The sequence below is a fragment of the Chiloscyllium punctatum genome, chromosome 49, assembly GCF_047496795.1.
Source record: "Chiloscyllium punctatum isolate Juve2018m chromosome 49, sChiPun1.3, whole genome shotgun sequence".
Classification (NCBI taxonomy): domain Eukaryota; kingdom Metazoa; phylum Chordata; class Chondrichthyes; order Orectolobiformes; family Hemiscylliidae; genus Chiloscyllium; species Chiloscyllium punctatum.
Genome location: NC_092787.1, coordinates 50,524,211 through 50,539,537, shown reverse-complemented (window position 1 = coordinate 50,539,537; position 15,327 = coordinate 50,524,211). Strand labels below are relative to the sequence as shown.

At 40.6% G+C, this 15,327-nt stretch overlaps 1 protein-coding gene across 6 annotated transcripts in view; it reads right to left on the bottom strand.

Moving 5' to 3' along the window:
• Window positions 1-15,327, bottom strand: part of brinp1 (bone morphogenetic protein/retinoic acid inducible neural-specific 1) — a 364,641-nt gene that overhangs the window by 15,142 nt on the left and 334,172 nt on the right. For all 6 annotated transcript variants that reach the window (XM_072566438.1, XM_072566439.1, XM_072566440.1 and 3 more), the window contains one exon: window positions 77-313. In XM_072566438.1, the coding sequence (XP_072422539.1) occupies window positions 77-313 (237 nt within the window). The remainder of the gene's footprint in view (window positions 1-76; window positions 314-15,327) is intronic.

Below are 15,327 nucleotides of genomic sequence, written 5' to 3'. Positions count from 1 at the left end.
TTCAAGCTGTGTGGCATGTAATTCTCAAAACTTTTATTTTTATCCCAAGAGAGCTCTCAAAGTTTATTCAATTTACCTGATGTTTCAAAATCTTTATAAGCTGTGTTCCAGGCCTCAGAAAGTCCAGCCAATGAATTTTCCATGAGTTGAATGTCAGTGATAGGACAGTTGCATTGTGGAAATTCCATTGCACACTGACAAGCACACTGACTGTTTTTACAGATGTATTCGCCTTCTCCATTGCACATGATGTAACTCAGGGCTGACTGCACAAACTTCTCCCTCAGGTATTCAGGAAGAACAACCTGGAGACCTACAGGAGCAGAAAAGCAAAGGGGAAGGCATTATTGATTTTACTTAATGCAGTTCTTTCCACCAGAATACAAAACCAGCAGTCAGTCCGCAATACAGACTTATTCAGTGCAACCTACAAAACAATACCTCATCTTCTTTCACAGTGCAATTTTTCAGGGCAATTAAGTTCCACAACGTATTGAATATTTCAATAAACAAATAGCTACAGGACAGGGGAATGAAATCTGCAAATGATTAATTTGAGCTTGCTGGAGGATCCTGCATGGTAAGCGGGTACTTATTTATACATGTAAAACCTTGGCTCCTAACGGGATCACGATTACAATTTGAGTTTATGCAGCATAATACACTTGCTTCTGCCAATGTGCTATTGTTAAGGTGACTAACAGACGCACAATTTTAAAGTATCACATTAATCTCGATGCATGTTGCATGAAGAACAAAATGGTATAGGCATCAGTGTATGCATTGCCAATTGATTCAATAAATGACAAAAAATCTGGAATAACAGTCTTATAGCACAGTGGTAGTGTTACTACCTTTGAGCCAAAAGCTCTGGATTCAAGTGTGCCATAATATGTCAAATAAGTTGATCATTGTTATGGACCACACCAGTCCTATCAAAATATAGCTAGGAGATAGCCTAGACCAGAACTTGTATCTTATTTATTGGCAAGTATAAGGTGCTGTGTTCCAGATATGATTTGATTGGTCAAACTACTATAATTTAAGCAAACCAAAAATCATTCTTACACCACAGTTAAAATGCAAAAAAAAAAGCAAAAATAAATTGGCACAACATAAACTCTATCAAAATACTTAATAAAATATTATTTCACTACTACTTATCAGCTGTTCCAATATAGCAGCATCCTATAAATACAACCTTGGCAAAGACAAATTCAGCAGAACAGTGTTACTCTCATGTGCTGTCTTCACACGGTCGTCCAGCTGAATGAAATACTGCAAGAAGAGAGAGAACTCAAGTTTTTTTTGCAGCAGCAGCAAAGAGAGAGCTGTAGTGTTTTGTATTCATTCATGGAATGAGGGTATTGCTGACCAGGCAGCATTTATTGTCCAACCCTAATTGCCCAGAGGGCAGTTAAGAGTCAACCACATTACTGTGGGTCTGGAGTCACATGTAGCACTGACCAGCTCAGGATGGCAGCTTCCTTCCCTAAAGGATATTACTGACGCAGATGGAATTTTCCTGACAAACAACAATGGATTCATGGTCATCATTAGACTCTTTAATTCCAAATTTGTTATTGAGCTTGAATTCCATCATTTGCAGTGGTGGGATTTGAACCTGTGTCCCCAGAATGTTACCTGGGTCTCTGAATTAACAATCTCACAATATTATCATCAGGCCATTGCCTCCCCATCTAGCAGTTTCAAATCCAAAAACTTCAACCTCTTCAACTGACAGCAAAACTAAATCTCTGGATTGTGTGAGCCTGACTCCACCCGATCATGCTTCTTTCATCTAATTTTCAAAACACAAAGCTATTTATTCTGCTTTCCATGGAGCAGACACCTCAGCATCTGGTTAACCTCTTCAAAAGAAACAGGACAGAACAAATCCCACTTAAAGCTACATATCAACAGATCATACAGGAATAGGAGCAGGTTCATCATCCAACACAGTACTCTGTCTCTGTTCTTTCCCCATGCCCTCATATATCATTAACCCAAAGAAATATACCTTCTTCTTGAAAACATTCAATGTTTTAGTCTCAATTGCATTCTGTTACAGAGAATTCTACAGGCTCACCACTCTCTGGGTGAAGAAATTTCTTCTCATTTCATTCCTAAGTGATCAACCACACACCCTTTGACTGGGACCTCAGGTTCTGGACTCTCCAGTTCATTGGGAACATCGTTCATGTGCTAACACAATCTAGTTCTGTTAGAATTCTACAGGTTTCTAAGAGATCTCCCCTTTGACACCAATGAACATGATCCTAACCAATCCGATGTCTCTTCATGCGTCAGTCCTGCCTTCCCAGAAAATAGTCTGGTAAGTCTTCATTGCACTCCAACCAAAACAGGAACATCCTTCCTCAGATAAGGAGAGCAAAATTGCGGACAACACTCCAAGTGTGGTCTTACCAATGCTCTGTACAATTGCAGCAAGATTTTCCTGCTGCTGTACTCAAATCTTCTTGCAACATATTATTTGCTGAACCTGCTCGCTTACTTTCAGCAACTTGTGTTCAAGGTTACCCAAATCTTGGTGGACCTTCTCCTTTCCCAATCTATTGACAACCATTTAATAATCTACCTTTCTGCCTCTTCTCACAAAGTCAATAACAATTATCCACTTTATACTTCATCTGCCATGCATTTGCTCACTCACTCGATATGACCAAGTCACACTCTGCATCCTCCTTACAGATCACTGTCCCAGCCAGCTATATTTTGTTTGCAAGCTTGAAGGTATCATATTTAGTTCCCGCATTGAAGTCATGAATTATTGAAAATAATTGACACTGTGTGAGGGACGATGGCAGTCTATCTCTCTCTGTTAACCACTACAGAAGTTTAAACAAAGCTTAGCAGCTTCCACTGAAACAGGAGATGGAACAAGCTCGGCTTTGTATGAAATAGATGCATCTTTTGCCATTTACTCCTCTGTTCTTTAGATTCATACCACTGCTCCTTCAAGTGCTTTTTCCCAACTTGTCTTACATGTAAACTAATGGATATCATATACTGCTAGAGATCAGATGGACTTCAAGTTAAAATAATTGACAGAACTGGGAATTGAACTCACAGATTAAGCTAAAATCACTTTAAATGTTAGGATTGTATTTCAGAAGGGTGAGAATCAATGGATTGAAGTGTTTTTCTTTATTTGATTGCATCTAAACATGTCCATGAGTGGCAGCTCCACCAGTTTTCATCTTCCTGAGAAAAGGGATTACACCAAAGCTGATGTCAGGTAAAATGACTGAGATAAAAAAAAACTTGACATGTCTTCAAATAAGCTCAGGAGGCACAGCTTACCTAATAGCTTACTGTCAAGTGAGCATGTGAGTCACCTATCACTTGCTAAATTTGCCTGAGATTTAAGTCTTAGAAGAATCGTATGAAGCAGCTTGGGATGTTCTCTATGTTAAAGATGTTTTACAAATGCAAACTGTTGCTAAAAGTGAGTTCTTTAACTATTTTTGGGTCATGTGTCATCATGTTTCCATATTTAATTCATTGGCAAAGCACTATCTTGTGAAGACATCAGCAAATTACCTCCATCCATGATGCAATGTTGAAGGTACGTTACATAATATTTTTGTTGTTGTCAGAGTTGACTACTATCAGATCAGAAAGGAACAATAGAATTTCTATGTATACCATCAGCCATCTTGGATTGTGTGCAGCGGGGAAGTGGAAATCCAGACTGGATCAGCACTCTATAATTCACCTTGAAAGCAGAGAGGTCAGGCAGTTCTCATTGGATCTCATTGGGTCTTGCCCAACAGCAGAGTGATCATTTCTGGCTGGTAATGAAACACAACTAAGACCAGGATTGGAACTCAGTGAGAGTCAGAAAGGAAAATCTGGAGGAAATATCTGTTCAGAACACTGCAAACTTTGAACTTTAAAGTTAACAGGGTCCAATTTCAACTGGGGTTCTAGCAAGTTAAAATTTTACCTCACAATGTCAGAAGTTGCCGGGTATGGATCGTTTGAGTTATAAAGAAAAGCTGGACAGGCTGGGTCTTCTTTCACTGGGGCACAGGAAGGTGAGAGGTGACCTTAAAGAAGTTTAAAAAATCACTTATCTTTTCCCTAGGATGGGGGATCTCAAGACTAGATGGCACATTTCTGAAGTGAGAGGAGAGAGATTAAAAAAGACATGGGGAAAAATGTTTATTACACAGAGGGTGGATCGTGAGTAGAATAAACTTCCTGAGGAAGTGGTGGATGTGGGTACAATTACAATGTTTAAATGACATCTGGATAAGTACATGAATAGGAAAGGTTTAGAGGAATATGGGCCAGGAGCAGGCAGGTGGGACTATTTTAGTTTGGGATTATGCTCAGCATGGACTGGTTAGAGCGAAGGGTCTGTTTCTGTATGACTCTATAACTCTATAAGTACCAATGGATAAGACTGTAGCCAGGAGATCAATCATAGGAGAGGCTATGTGGCTTTGTTTTGCAGGTTACTCTCCTGAGAGTTAGTTCACCCTCTCTAAGCGATAGAAATTGCAAATCTTTCTTTAAAAAACAGTGTAGCTGGAAGTTTGTTGGGAAAATCTGATTATTTTGATTTGCCAGAAGGATAGCAGTACAGTTCTTTCATTCTTCAGACTTCCTGCGAATAGAGTGGCATGGAAAAAAATGAAGGAAGGAATTGTTTCGAAAGGCTTCAAATGAATAGACATTTTCATTCTGTGATAAATTCATACACCTGGCAGGGTGGGGGAACCTGGAGTTCTGAAGAGTTCATATTCAAAGCAAAATGTTTACTTTTTCACCCTCCACAGATGCTGCCAGGCCAAGTGAGTATTTCCAACATTTGTATTTTAAGCAAATTCTTGGTATGTTTTCACTCTGCCATGGTGACATGAGTACAAATATCAATCCCATTGTAACAATGCTATTGCACGTCACTAAATGAACTCTTAAACAACAATTCAATATGTTAAACCCAAACCTGACACCTTCCTGTACTGTATGCATTCAGAAGTTATTTTGTTCTAACTTAGCATTTTTAGACTGACACCCGCTAGGTTCTCTTTTCCTGGATATTTCAAATTTAAGATTCATTTTTTCCCCAATGCATATTCAGTACCAGTGCACCACACTCATTGCTTTCAGTACCTTCATTTGTCCCAGAACTTTGGAGTTACGATAGTTAGCTTTGGATGTTTGCAACACTGGAAGTGTGGTATAATCGAAATTCCCTGGACTTTAAATCTGTACCACTGCCCTCCATCTGGTATTTCCTGGGATTACTGCTTTTCACAGTATTTGTCACATCTACAAATGAGTGGTATTGTAGAAGGGTTGGTTGAGGCAGTTTGCAGCCACTAACCTTCCTTTGTCGTATGCTTATCCAATGAATTATGGTGCCTGATGCACCACAGTGGAGTATCTGCAGAAGTGGCATCGTTTTTATCTAACGAGGAGTTCTATTAGATCATAGCAATAATTACAATCACACTTGGTCAGATGTAATTACTAGGATGTTAAGGAACTGGCACAGATCCACATGCAATGGAACCCCTCACTTTCATTCTCAGATTGAGAAACAGATCAACAAACTGGGAGCAGTCAATGTAAAGTGAATATTGACTTTACAAAATAATTCTTTACACTCGGGAAGATCTTTCAGGAGCAGCCAGATGAGTGTTGGAAACCAGTTTATTATGTCACCAGAACACTGAGATTTTGGAGATGATTTGTAGCTCAAGTTATTCATCAGGTTGTAAGTTTGCTTGCTGAGCTGGTAGATTTGTTCTCAGACGTTTGGTCACCATGCATGGTAACATCATCAATGAGCCTCCAGTGAAGCATTGCTATTCTGTCCTGCAAAATAATTTCCTTATTCATCTCCCCACTGTTAACCCAAAGTACAAGCATAGCCAAAACTAACATAATAGACAATTGTAAAGTCACCAGAGTCCCAAAGAAGAACAGCGTTGCTCTCTGATCAGAGAGGAACAACTGATGGTGGTTTAGCCTGAGCATCATCACATCTCAGGCAAGGGGAAGGGTTGAGATGGTGGGATCTTCGTGCTAACTTCAGCAGTATGGAAATGCTTTATGTTTTGTCTCCATAAGCATTTTAAGGCCAAGAATATAGTCTGAAATCCTCTCACACATAAAGCCCTTCTCCATAACTCCATGATGACAGTGCTCTGGTGTTCAAACGAGAACTCCATTGATAATCATATTGATTTGGACCCCATTTACCAACCTCTCAGAAACAGAACTGGAAATGATATCACCCACCACAACAAACTGAGACAGATAAATAGCAAGCAGGACAGAATAGCAATGCTTCACTGGAGGCTCATTGATGATGTTACCACGCATGGTGACCAAACATCTGAGAACAAATCTACCAGCTCAGCAAGCAAACTTACAAGCTGATGCATAACTTGAGCTACAAATCATCTCCAAAATCTCAGTGTTCTGGTGACAAAATAAACTGGTTTCCAACACTCATCTGGCTGCTCCTGAAAGATCTTCCCGAGTGTAAAGAATTGATGCACAGTTTGGTTGGAAAAGTAAGTTCCTCTGCTCTTCTCGCCATTATTCCTTAAGTGTATTTGATCCAGATTTCACTAGATCTGATGATGGTGGAGGAGGGTTAAGGGCAGACCACAAAAGGGGCCTGAAAACTGGAGCCCATGAATTCTCTTCCAAATGCTACACTCGAGAAGCCAGCTATACACTGAATATTCAGAGAATCAAAGAAAGGTACAAGGTAGGCAAGGTGTGTACATGAGAATAGACATCAGATAATTCAAAAGTGAATCATTTTATGCAATATATAAGCAAAACTCTTAGAAAATGGTAGGCCAAACTTATAAAGTTGTTAAGCAAGCATAATGAAATCCCGGCTTTATAAATGAAGATGTAGAATACAAAAAAGTTGAGGTCTTGATGTTAAAGCTTTTCTCAACCATTTTAGGCTAGGCTAACTGGCCTATACAGAGGAACCTTGATTATCCAAATGATACGGGCGGGGAGTACTTTGTTCAGATAATCGAATGTTTGGATAACTGAATGGCAGATAACACAGTTTAGCCAAGCACTGGGACCTTGCAATCTTGTTCGGATAAGCTGAAATTTGGAGAACTGACGTTTGGGTAATCTAGTTTCCTCTGTAATTATTTGGATTTGTAATTATTAAAACACAAATTCAACATTGGCAGAGCTCCTATTCTCAGGCACTATCATTGCAATCAGACAAGAAATTAAGATTAAGATCATAGGTTTGGGTATATTTTCACAGAGCAACTTGGGATACATTTTACAAGGCTTGGTAACTTATCCACTTCTAAGCATGCCAAATATATTCATAATTCTTCCCTCACCATGTTTATCTCGTCTAATATTTCATACATTTTCTCAAAGGCAATGTCTGTATTGTCCTTTGCTTTTGTAAAACCATGCTCAAAACATTAATTAAAAGCCATCTTTTCTGAACATGGTCTCCTCTTCCTTTAGTTGCTCTTTTATTAGGATGCCTTTTAGTTTTCCTTGAATTTGCTTCCCAATATTTTTATGCCTTCACTTTGCCATCCTAATTTTATTTTAATTTACTACAACACTTTAAATATAGCTCTAGACTTCAGCATATTGAACCTTTAGCATCTGACCTAAGTTTTCTTTTTGCTAAGTCCATTGATTTGATGCCAAGAAGGTCAAGGTGCATGAATACCATTCTTTCTTTGATGGAGAATATTTATTTCTCCCTTGTAGCTCCTCCCTTGAGTGCTTCTAATGCCACAACATTACTTTTAAGTAGCTGTTTCCAGTCTCCACCTGCTGACCCACACTCCCATGCACTGATATTGGCTTTATCCCAATTTAGGATTATATTCTTAGCCTACCGTCACTCTTATCTAAATAGTTAAAACTAACTGAGTAATGATCATTAAAAAAATGAAGAACTGTGGGTGCTCAAAATCAGAAACAAAAACTGAAATTGTTGGAGAAACTCAGCAGACCCAGCAGCCTCTGTGGAGAGAAAGCACAGTTAACATTTTAGGTCTTCTTCAGGGTTCATGAGTTCTAAAGAATGGTCACTGGACCTGAACACTGGGGTATCTGCTTTCTCTCCACAGATGCTGCCAAATCTGCTGTGTTTCTCCAGCAATTTCTGTCTTTGTGAGTAATGATCATGATCACTAAACTGTTAAAATTTTCACCAAGATTAGACAAATACCTTATGGTATTTCCTTCACAAATAATTCCTTCCAATGACAAGTATTTAATTTTTACTTTGTTAAAAAAAAGATAATTTTGGGACCTGGGAGACATCTATAATGGCTGTCTGACTGCTCTTGGATCATTTAAAGAATAAAGTATAAAATCTCCTAACGCAAATCCTGGTAAGTACAAGTGCAGACTGCCATGCAAAATTGTCATTCTTATTCTGAGATGTACAAAGGTAAGTGATGTAGCATAATGTGCCCTTGTTTTAAATGGTTGCTAATGGGATATTGCTGGCTCATAGTTGGTTGATAAACTCGGTCATCTGAAACTCTGCTGCTTATATCTGAACTCACAGAACGTTTGTTTCCCCTATGACCCCGCGCTTGCTGACCTACATGAGTTCCTATTAAAGCAACACTTTGGTTTAAAGTGTCATATGCTGTATTCGACCTTTTCCACGACCTTTCAACCCCATCTCTGTCACCTTGTTCAGTTCCGCAACTCTCCTGCCCTTGAGATCTCAGCACTCCTCTGATCCTGGCAAATAGATAACAGCAGTTCAAGAAGATAATTCACCACCACCACCACCTTTTTGAGGATAACTAAAGACATGCGATAAATGCTGCCCAGCCATCACCACTATCATGACAAGAACTGGATAAAAGAAAACTTCTTGTAGATCTGTTCTGTATTGTTTCCAAAATACTCAGATCCTTCCTAAAAGATGCGATGCTCAGAACTGTACACAATACACCAGCTGAGTTTGTCTGGTTTGGAACAGGACTGAGTTCACCTCATTTTGGTCTCTTCAGCTCCTGTCCCTCAACTCATCAACACTGCACTGGTCAATCTGCAACTATCACCAAGTTGAACTAAGCCTACTGAGGAGCAGCCTATACAGATATGTTGCAGAGTGCAACAGGCAGGATTTGAAATCCAATGACCTCTGACTGTAAAGTAGGATGTGGGCTCAAACAAATAGGTGAGACTCCATAAGTGATGGTGCTTGATGATTGCAGTTAAAATGGTTGTTTGCAACAAGCAGTAGATTAACACTGACTATGCTTTTATATTACTCAGAGACATAATAGCATCAGCCTGACAATGAAGATATTATTATTGAACTCTTTCTTGACTGGCATTGGGGTATTTGGAGCATAAAATACAATATGCTGCTACAAGATACTTGTACATTTTTGGCGATGGACATGTTACACATAATAAGCTGTAATAATAATTTACCTCAGGTTTGCAATGAAAGCTGGATGTCAATGCTTCAAGGCATTAATTATACAGCCAAAGTGTTACGGTGACACCTGGTTACTTGTGAGTTTTTCCACAATGAGCCCTGAAGATACTTTAATCAACCTGTATGGAACACATGTCCAGGGCAAGTGGGTCTTGAACCCAGACCTTCTGGCTGAGAAGTAGGCTGGAAGAGCCACAATTAGTACTTAAGATATATTTCTAATCGACCTGTTAAGTGACATTATTATACATACTTCTGGAGCACGTGAGACTTGAACCTGGAGTTGACAGGTAAGGATGCTACTACAGCTCATAAAGCCGCTCCAGAATTCCATTATATTACACACCAGGAAATTAAATTCAGTCGAATGTCAATAGCAGGCTCTCAGAAATAAACTGCAACTACTAATAAGTTTCCAAAGAATTGTTAGGGTGCTTAGTCTTGGACACCAAAGGTCACTGCAGTTTCAATAATGTAGTGAACAAGCCATCTGTTGATGAAACTGCCAATTATTAACTTTTTAAATGATCTCCCACCTAATATTAGTAAGGAAAAGATCATTTTCATTCGGTGTCACCTTTGGATAAATTGCAAAAATGCTATAATTTTACCTCCAGCCATATCTTGTTAGAATTGACTCAGTTTCCTGAAACAGAATACCCCTGAAACACTCTGAAATAGTAGGAGAGAGTGAGGACTGCAGATGCTGGAGATCAGAGTCAAAAAGTGTGGTGCTGGAAAAACACAGCTGGTCAGGCAGTATCCAAGGAGCAGGAGAGTCGATGTTTTGAGCATAAATTCTTCATCAGGAATGTGATTCCTGATTAAGAGCTTATGCCCGAAACATCGACTCTACTGTCCCTCGGGTGCTGCCTGACCAGCTGTGCTTTTCCAGCACACACTTTTTGACTGTGAAATATTGCAAAGTATGTTTGTCTCAAACCTCATCATCAATAGTTCTGACAATTCCTGCGATGTTATTCTGTTTGCATGGCCAAATCATCTTAAAGGACATTGGGACTTAAGGAAATGCAAATAAAATACAGAAGGGACCAAATTGTGCAGGTCTGATATCCACAGATTCAATGTACATGACCCTGCGAGAGACATGTTCTAAAAATTAATAGGGATGCTATCATTACTGTAGGTTGTCAGAATTATTAGGGTGGATCTTATTGAACGAAAAGAAAAACGAGATCAGTTTTGATCTTAAAGAATGTCACCTCTTATTACTCTTGTGCTGTTCCTTGTTCACAAGGCAAGGATTGGTCTTCTGAACTGTAAATACAATTCTATCCAGACCTGTACTAAGTCAGAGCTGAAAAATGTGTTGCTGGAAAAGCGCAGCAGGTCAGGCAGCACCCAAGGAGCAGGAGAATCGACGTTTCGGGCATAAGCCCTTCTTCAGGAATGAGTAAGGTCTAAGTCATACTGGTCAATGGATAGCCAACACAGACATGATGGGCTTAACTGCCTCTTTCTGTGTCACAACACATGTGTGATGCTGTACATTGAACTCCATATAATTGAACCATGCGACAGAGTGGATGGTCAAACAATCCATCGTGCCTTTCCTGGTTCCTTTAAGAGTGATCCAATTAGATCAACTACCTCAAGGTTTCCTCATAATCCTACAAATACTCCAATATTAAGTTTAAATCCAATCCCTTTTGGATAGGAATCTCTCAACTTCTCTTCCATTCTTTTGATCATTCCATTAAATCTACATCTTTCAGTCCTTGACACGCAAGTTCGTGAAGCGTTCCATATTTTTTTGGGCAACATGGTGTCACAGTGGTTAGCACTGCTGCCTCACAGCACCAGAGTCCCATGATCGATTCCAGCCTCAGACAACTGCATGTGTGGAGTTTGCACATTCTTCCCGTGTCTGTATGGGTTTCCTCTTGGTGCTCTGGTTTCCTCCCACAGTCCAAAGATGAGGAGTTCAGGTGAATTGATCATGCTAAATTGCCCATAGTTTTAGGTGCATCATTGAGAGGGAAATGGTCTGGGTGGGTTACTCTTCGGAGGGTCAGTGTGGATTTGTTGGGCCGAAGGGCCTGTATCCGCACTGTAGAGAATCTAATCTAATCTTATACTCTTGTCAGTGAAGCCGATATTTACTCTATTATAGTTTTCTCCTTCATTATTTTGAACTGTTCTACTTAACTTTCTTGTAACTCCCTGAAATAGTTTCTGCTCTATCTTCTCTTGACAAACCCTGCAAGCTGAATCTCTTTAAAACTGCACCCACTGCCAGACTGTGATACCCTAAATCTGTTTTATCCAAAAGGCACAGGAAAATTTCATTGAAATTCTTTTTCAAATACATAAGATTTGAGCCAGAGGAGCTAGTTAGTAAAAATTAACTAGTTTTGTCCAGAATGTTACAATAATTCGCATAAACATACCTTGGAGACTGCAATTTTCCTTCCCATGTGGTTGATGATGCCCTCCAGCGCATCTCCTCCACTTCCTGCACCTCTGCCCTTGAACCCTACCCATCCAACCACAACAAGGATAGAACCCCCCCGGTCCTCACCTTCAACCTCACCTACCTCTGTATACATTGCATCATCCTCCACCATTTCTACCACCTACCAACAGAACCCACTACCAGAGATAAATTTCCCTCCCCACCCCTATCCGCTTTCCGCAAAGATCATTCTCTCCGTGATTCTCTTGTCAGGTTCACGCCCCTCCACCAACGTACCCTCCCGTCCTAGCACCTTCCCCTGCCACCACAGGAATTGCAAAACCTGCACCCACACTTCCCCCCTCACCTCCGTCCAAGGCCCCAAAGTAGCCTTCCACATTCATCAGAGTTTTACCTGCACTTCCACACATCATTTACTGTATCCATTGCTCCCAATGCAGTCACCGCTAAATTGGCATGACAGAAGGTCTACTCGCAGAACGCTTCAGAGAACATCTCCGGGACACCCGCGACAACCAACTCCAACACCCCGTGTCTGAACACTTCAGCTCCCCCACCCACTCGGGCAAGGACATGCAATTCCTGGTCTTTCTCCATCGCCACGCTCCAATCACTCGACGCTTGAAGGAAGAACGCTTCACCTTCCACCTCGGGACCCTCCAAACCCATGGCCTAAATGTAGATTTCACCATTTTCCTCATTTCTCCTCCTACCATCTTATCCCAGTTCCAACCTTCCAACTCAGCACTGCCCTCATGACCTGTCCTTCCTGTACATCTTCCTTCCCACCTGTCTGTTCCACCCTCCTCTCTGACCTATCATCACTACCCCTATCTCCATCTATCTAGCACATCCTCAGCTATCTTTCCCAGAGCCCCAACCCCTCCCATTTATTTCTCCACTTCTTTGGCTCACAAGTCTCATTCCTGATGAAAGACTCTTGCCCGAAACGTCGACTCTCCTGCCCCTTGGATACTGCCTGACCTTCTGTGCTTTTCCAGCACCACATTCACGATATGCATTCCTGGCCAGAGAAGATGACACTTTGTCATTCATGACCTTTAACCAATAATGCTTGTTAGAAGTACCTGTTTTGTTGCTGTGTGGAGGCAGGATGATGCTCAACTATCTCAAAAAGTGGTTGCAGCAGGAAACTGAAGAGAACAGTGGAAGTGTTTCAGAGAAATGTCCAAAAGTGTTCCTCAACTGTTCTCACATGCCCAGGAGCCCCTGGCTTGAAACTGACCAAAACAGAGAAGGGTCACTAGAAAGGGACAGAACACACCAAAATACTTGGCTTGGGAGAGAGCAGAAGCAATGTGTCAAAGAGGGTTCGCAATCCTCCAAACCAACCTTAGACTCAAACCTTCAAACACCATCTATCCCACATGTTAGAGTCTGTAGCTCACACACTGAACTGAGTCAACCTCGATTCTGAGGGATAAATAGGAAGTGGTGGATTAACTGGAACAGCCCAGTAACCGAGTACAGTGGCACTCAAGATATCTCAAGGCATTTCACAGAAGTGCATTCTGACAAACACTGACATTATGACATAACCATGTTAGCTTAGACTTGGAGTTAGGTTTTAGGAAAGTCTTGAATGAGCAGAATGAGAAGTGGAGAGGTTTAGACATCGAATGGTAAAGGTTGGTATCTCAGCAGTTGGCAGCATGGCTACCAATCAGTGTTGGTGTGAAGGAAGTGGGGAGGAGGCGTTAAAAGGCCAGACCTAGAGAAGTGTACGGTTCCCCAGGAGAGGGGAATGGACACAGTCTATTCTATCATAGCTGAACAATGGCTATAAGATGCTTGAGATACCTAACACAACCATACACAAAGAAGAATTCAACATTTTCCAAAGGGGTCCTGATGAACATTGAATTAACAATTGGCAGAAGGCCAAATTACCTGCCTGCCTCTTTGTTGATGAATACTTTTGTTGTGATATGGGGTCGAAGTGATGAATCATAGAGACAAGAAACAATTACATCAAAAGGATGGAGACTGGCAAAACAGGCCAGCATTACTCACCAAACAAATAGGGTGCCAAAACTCGTATTAAATGATTCTGTGAAGAAACCACTAACTGCAAAACAATCTGATTTTGAAAGCATTTTCCCCAAGGCAAATGTTCTCTATGAGATGTAACTGGCAAATATATTTACTCCATTACTGATTTGTGTAACCTATTTTCAAAACCACTATTGGCAGCAGCACTAAGATACTGCTTTGAAAATAAGCTATTTAAAATTGCACCATAACACTGCATAGTACTATCAGCCATGTCTCTTCATTGAATTACTTTTGTACTTTTTCCTTAAAAGACTGTCTTAAAAAGAAATCATCACATTCTGGGAATGAAAAGCATTTAACAGAGAAGGAAACATTTTCGCTGTAATGCATCCTGACAATTGTGTAGATTTTGCAGCGATGAATAGACCTTGCTACATTAAAGTGAAAACCTGAGAGTAAACTATCGCGAACACATATTTTGCAGTTCAATGCAGAATTAAAGAGACCTGAGTTGACCAACTCCTCCAAAGGTTGCCTGAGAACCGTTGCTTGCTGAGAGACTTGCCATTGAAATGCATGTAATGGTCTAAATTTCTTCACTTTCTCATGCAGACATACTGAACTTGTCAGTAAAAAAACCCAAAGAAATGTGAAGTAACTGCACAGTATCCCATCACCGAGTCACCCTTTATTTACATGAGTACAGTACCCTGGCTGTGACTGGCCAGCTCAGAGTCAGTCCCTGAAGTTAGGAGACTCTCGGAATCCCCTGCTTATATCTGTCAGCCAGGGTTCCCCGATGGTCCCAGGTTAACAGCCCCAAGCAAGGATCTTATAGTCAGTAAGATCCACCTGGTTCTAATCATTACAAATGTGCATTCCTGTGTGAGTAAACGCTAAACTGTGCAGTGAACTCAGTCACTGTCAATCAACCTCTGGCATGGAAAGTTGACAAGAGTGGAAATTCATTCCGTCAGATTGTATTTGTCACTGGAGTTTTACAAAAGGTTTAATTATTTGTTTTCTTATACCTTTTCCCCTCTCTTTCCCTTAATCCAATATTTCTTTTGCCTAATTAACTTGCTTTCTGTACATTACTTGACACTGAATTGAAAATTCAAACTCAGAAGTTGGGAAACAGCAGTTTTGCATTCTGCAGTGACTTTCCAGAAGTCTGCGAAATAATGTAAAATGTAAGCAGGGTAGAATGCAATGATCCATTTTTGCAGGGAATAATGACTGGCTGTCACTCTGTGGCAGAGGGTGAGGTGGGGGGGGGGGGCAACATCTGGGGGCAGAGAGACTTTGCAAGAGAAACAGGCAAACTCACCTGACTGATAGATGTGTTTTCTTAAATGCACTGGTAAAGCACTCATTACACCAGTGGGCTCCAAACTATTGGTTGTGAATG